Here is a 3,489-nt window from a genome sequence, read left to right as displayed (position 1 = left end):
TGATCCCTAAATGCTGTAATTCAATATAAAATTATTTTGAATTATAATTAATTAAATTGCATTTTCTACCTGATTTATGTAAAATGTGGTAACTTTTAGTTATACTCTTGATAAATTTGCCCTAATACATAATTTGTGGCTTCTCAGCAAGCCCCCTGCTCTGCAACATGAAGCTATAGTCAGTAAAACAGCTGCACTGGGAATTCTTGGAGCCTAAATGAATGCAATTATATTTTTAAAAAGAAAATTTTATTTTAATTGTGATTTTAATGAACATTTACAGAGAAGTTACATTTTCATTCATTCATTGTACATTTTACCCCCTCATGTGCTTTCCCCCTCCCCCAGTTCATCTTTAAAAAAAATTCATTCATTGTTGCACGATTACCTACCTCCCAACTACCCAGTCCTCTTTGCAATGATACATCTCTTATTCTACACTGTCCTGAATGCAATTATTTATAAAGCAACTGATCATTCTATATACCTCTAATTATCTGCTTTGCAAAGTCAGATTTCTAATTCAGTGACTGTGTAAGCAAAGCACAAAGCTAAAAAATGTCAGAGGATAATTTTAATTTACAATGCATCTAACTGATATTTTTAACTGTTTTCATCTTGTAATAGATCTAAATTCTTTAGGCAAAGGACTTTTGGACATCACTGATTTATTAACTGTTACAGATATATGCTATCATTTATTTACTACTTTATGTCTTAGATAGAATTACCTTTTTGCTTTGTCCTTGTCATCTTCTTCCACCAAACCATCAAAAATACTACTGTCATCTCTAGAAGAGAAAAACAAACAAACCTGGTTAACAGAGAAAACTGTTACAGACTTGCTATGCAACAATAACACTAAAATGACATGTTTATCTACACAGATATAGCCTAGGATTTCGGTAGTTAATGGATTGTATGGCTTCAAATTCAGTAATTACTAACTTGTTTACTGATAAATAGTAGAAATTAAAGTTTAACTACCATGGGGTTAAAGGGTTTATCGTTCAAATTGGCTTTCCTAGCCACTGACCAACTTTGCCATTTGGATGTGCAGAAATAAGTGAATAGAATGTGTTAACCTATCCACAAGGGGACTGGCTAGTCTCGCCATTAAACTGAGCAAATTAGTAATAGAACTTAAGACCCTCACCAGTGGCAAAGAAGGTTTTCTGAGGCTGTTAATCACACCAGAGGAGACTGCCCATTCTCCTCTTGTGGATCAAGAGAATGTAATGCATCCTTTAGAGATTCTTGGGTTCGACAGACCATGGTCTACAGAAGCAGCAGCCATAGGTGCCACAGCCAAGAACAAGAGATCTGATGAGAGACAGAGTGGACCTTGGGACTGCTTCTCCATGGGGATGCAAAGCAAAGAGTCTCTGGTCAAGTCTGTATGATGAATTGGGGAGAGGGGGCAGTGGAAAGCCATAACTGGGAGGACTGAGAGCTCTGGTAACATGAGCCTAAAGCCATAAGGCTCAAGGCTGAGGTGTCTGCAAGCACATGTGTGTAGCTGTCCTGACTAAATGATTATATTTTGTTGCTGTTATTGAGTACCTAAGTGTGTGTAGCTGTCCTGACTAAATTATTATATTCTGTTGCTGTTGGTGAGTACCTAAGTCAGAACCAACCCATAGCTGACCCTCCAGGGGTTTTTCAGAGGCTGTTAATCACACCAGAGGAGACCGCCCATTCTTCTCTTGTGGAGCAACTGATGAATTTGAACCACATGCCTTCGGGGTTGCAATGCAGTCTCTTACCACTTGGCCACCAGACCTACTAACATGAATAATAACCTCCCCCCCCCAAATTGGAATAATAATCTTTTGACTTTTCTAATAGAGTTCTGTGGTCTGTGAGCTAATGCACTGAATTTTGGGCCCAGTGAAGCAGTAAATTAATCATCTATAAATCACACAGGAGACTACCTATCTTTCTCCCTCGGAGTCACTGGTAGATCCAAAATCTCTATGGGCTATGCCACCAGAGCTCCATTAAAAAGGGGAAAGACATTGTTTTCAGCTCCTGGGGGTTTCCTCTAGACTAAGCAGTCAAGGAAAGACTTGTGGAAGTCAAGATATCTGAGTTCAAATCTAAGTGACAAGAAGGAGTTGGCCATGGAAAAATAGATAGGAAAGAGTATTTTTTAACAAATGAAATGAACTAACCTCTACTAAGAAATATTTAAATAATTTCAAGCAATTTATAAAATTTTATGGAACATCACTATTCACTTCTTTATTGGGAACTCTGGGGACTTGCTGTTAAAGGAACTGTGCTGCTAATGCAAAGATAAGCAGTTTGAAACCATCAGCTGCTCCAAGGAGAAAGACAGGCATGCTCCTACTGTACGGCTTACTACCTCTAAAAGCCCTCCTCTGGGTTGGCTCTAACCTGATGGTACCAGCAGCAACAGCAGCAGGAGGAGCAGGAGGAGCAGCACAGCAGCAGCAGCAGCAGCAGCAGCAGCACCACCACCACCACCACCACCACTCACTTTAGTTAACACTTCTGGCCTTACAGAAGCTTAAGGAGTGCCATCTAGATTTACTAATGAGACCATGTGCAAATCTTGTACTGTGGGAGTTTTAGGGTTTCCATGTACACTCTAAATTGTGGAAAACACTTTGTTTGCATGCATACTTTTTATGAAGATATGGTTTAAAATGTCATGATATGCAGAGAGGTCAGAAATCATCCTTAAGAATTTTACTGACTGAGTCTTAATGCTCAGATACCATCCTTAGATAGCATCTTATTAGAATGGGAATTGGCAGTTATTCAGAAGCATAAGCCAAAATATTATTTAGTCTCTCAGGAGCAATGAGGAAATATATGAAGAAAAGACTACTTATAGATCCTCCCTACATAGCTTAAATCTAGTGGCAATGGGATAGCGAGCAGCCCCTCGGTTTTAACTTCTTGAACAGCCTGTATCTTCATGGCTTAGTTCTTAGAAAAATGGAAGCTGTTTATAATATAAAGGTCAACATTCACTCTGTGTACAACTCTTCTTGCAAAACTCTTAAAAGGATTCCTTATGGAAGAATCACATAATACAACAGGTCAGAATGTCAACATGGTCAAAATTCCTCATTCACAAGCTGTGTGACCTGAAGCAAGTTACTTAACCTCTCTTATTTCCAGTTTCCTTTTCTTAAAATTTCATGGAATTACTGCTGGCCTCAATGAAGTAATATATAAAAAGCATCCTACAATTAAAGGAGTTGAAGAGGTACTTAAAAATGTTACTGCACTTCATCAAATTTAAGATGGTATGGATTATATACACCTTTATATATATATAGTTGTTGACTGCCTTCGAGCCAAGCACGACTCATAGTGACCCTATGAACAAAAGGTCCGAAGCCCCTCAAGGACTAGCGACATTTATCAAGTTCACAGAATTTCCAGAGGCATGTTGTTTAAAAAGTAGATGCCACTCCTGCTTCCAAATATATATTATAAATAGAATATAAATTT

The 3,489-nt window shown here is 38.1% G+C and overlaps 1 protein-coding gene across 1 annotated transcript in view; it reads right to left on the bottom strand.

Annotated features, from left to right (window-relative positions):
• The window catches only part of CLOCK (clock circadian regulator), a 141,638-nt gene that overhangs the window by 102,808 nt on the left and 35,341 nt on the right, over positions 1-3,489 (bottom strand). Inside the window, exon 2 of the mRNA XM_006898097.1 lies at positions 732-791. Coding sequence (XP_006898159.1) covers positions 732-791 — 60 coding nt within the window. The remainder of the gene's footprint in view (positions 1-731; positions 792-3,489) is intronic.

Source organism: Elephantulus edwardii, unplaced genomic scaffold, assembly GCF_000299155.1.
Source record: "Elephantulus edwardii isolate Elephantulus edwardi_28Jun2011 unplaced genomic scaffold, EleEdw1.0 scaffold00220, whole genome shotgun sequence".
Taxonomy (NCBI): Eukaryota; Metazoa; Chordata; class Mammalia; order Macroscelidea; family Macroscelididae; genus Elephantulus; species Elephantulus edwardii.
Note: the sequence above shows the minus strand (reverse complement) of the source record. Positions and strands in the feature narration are given on the sequence as shown.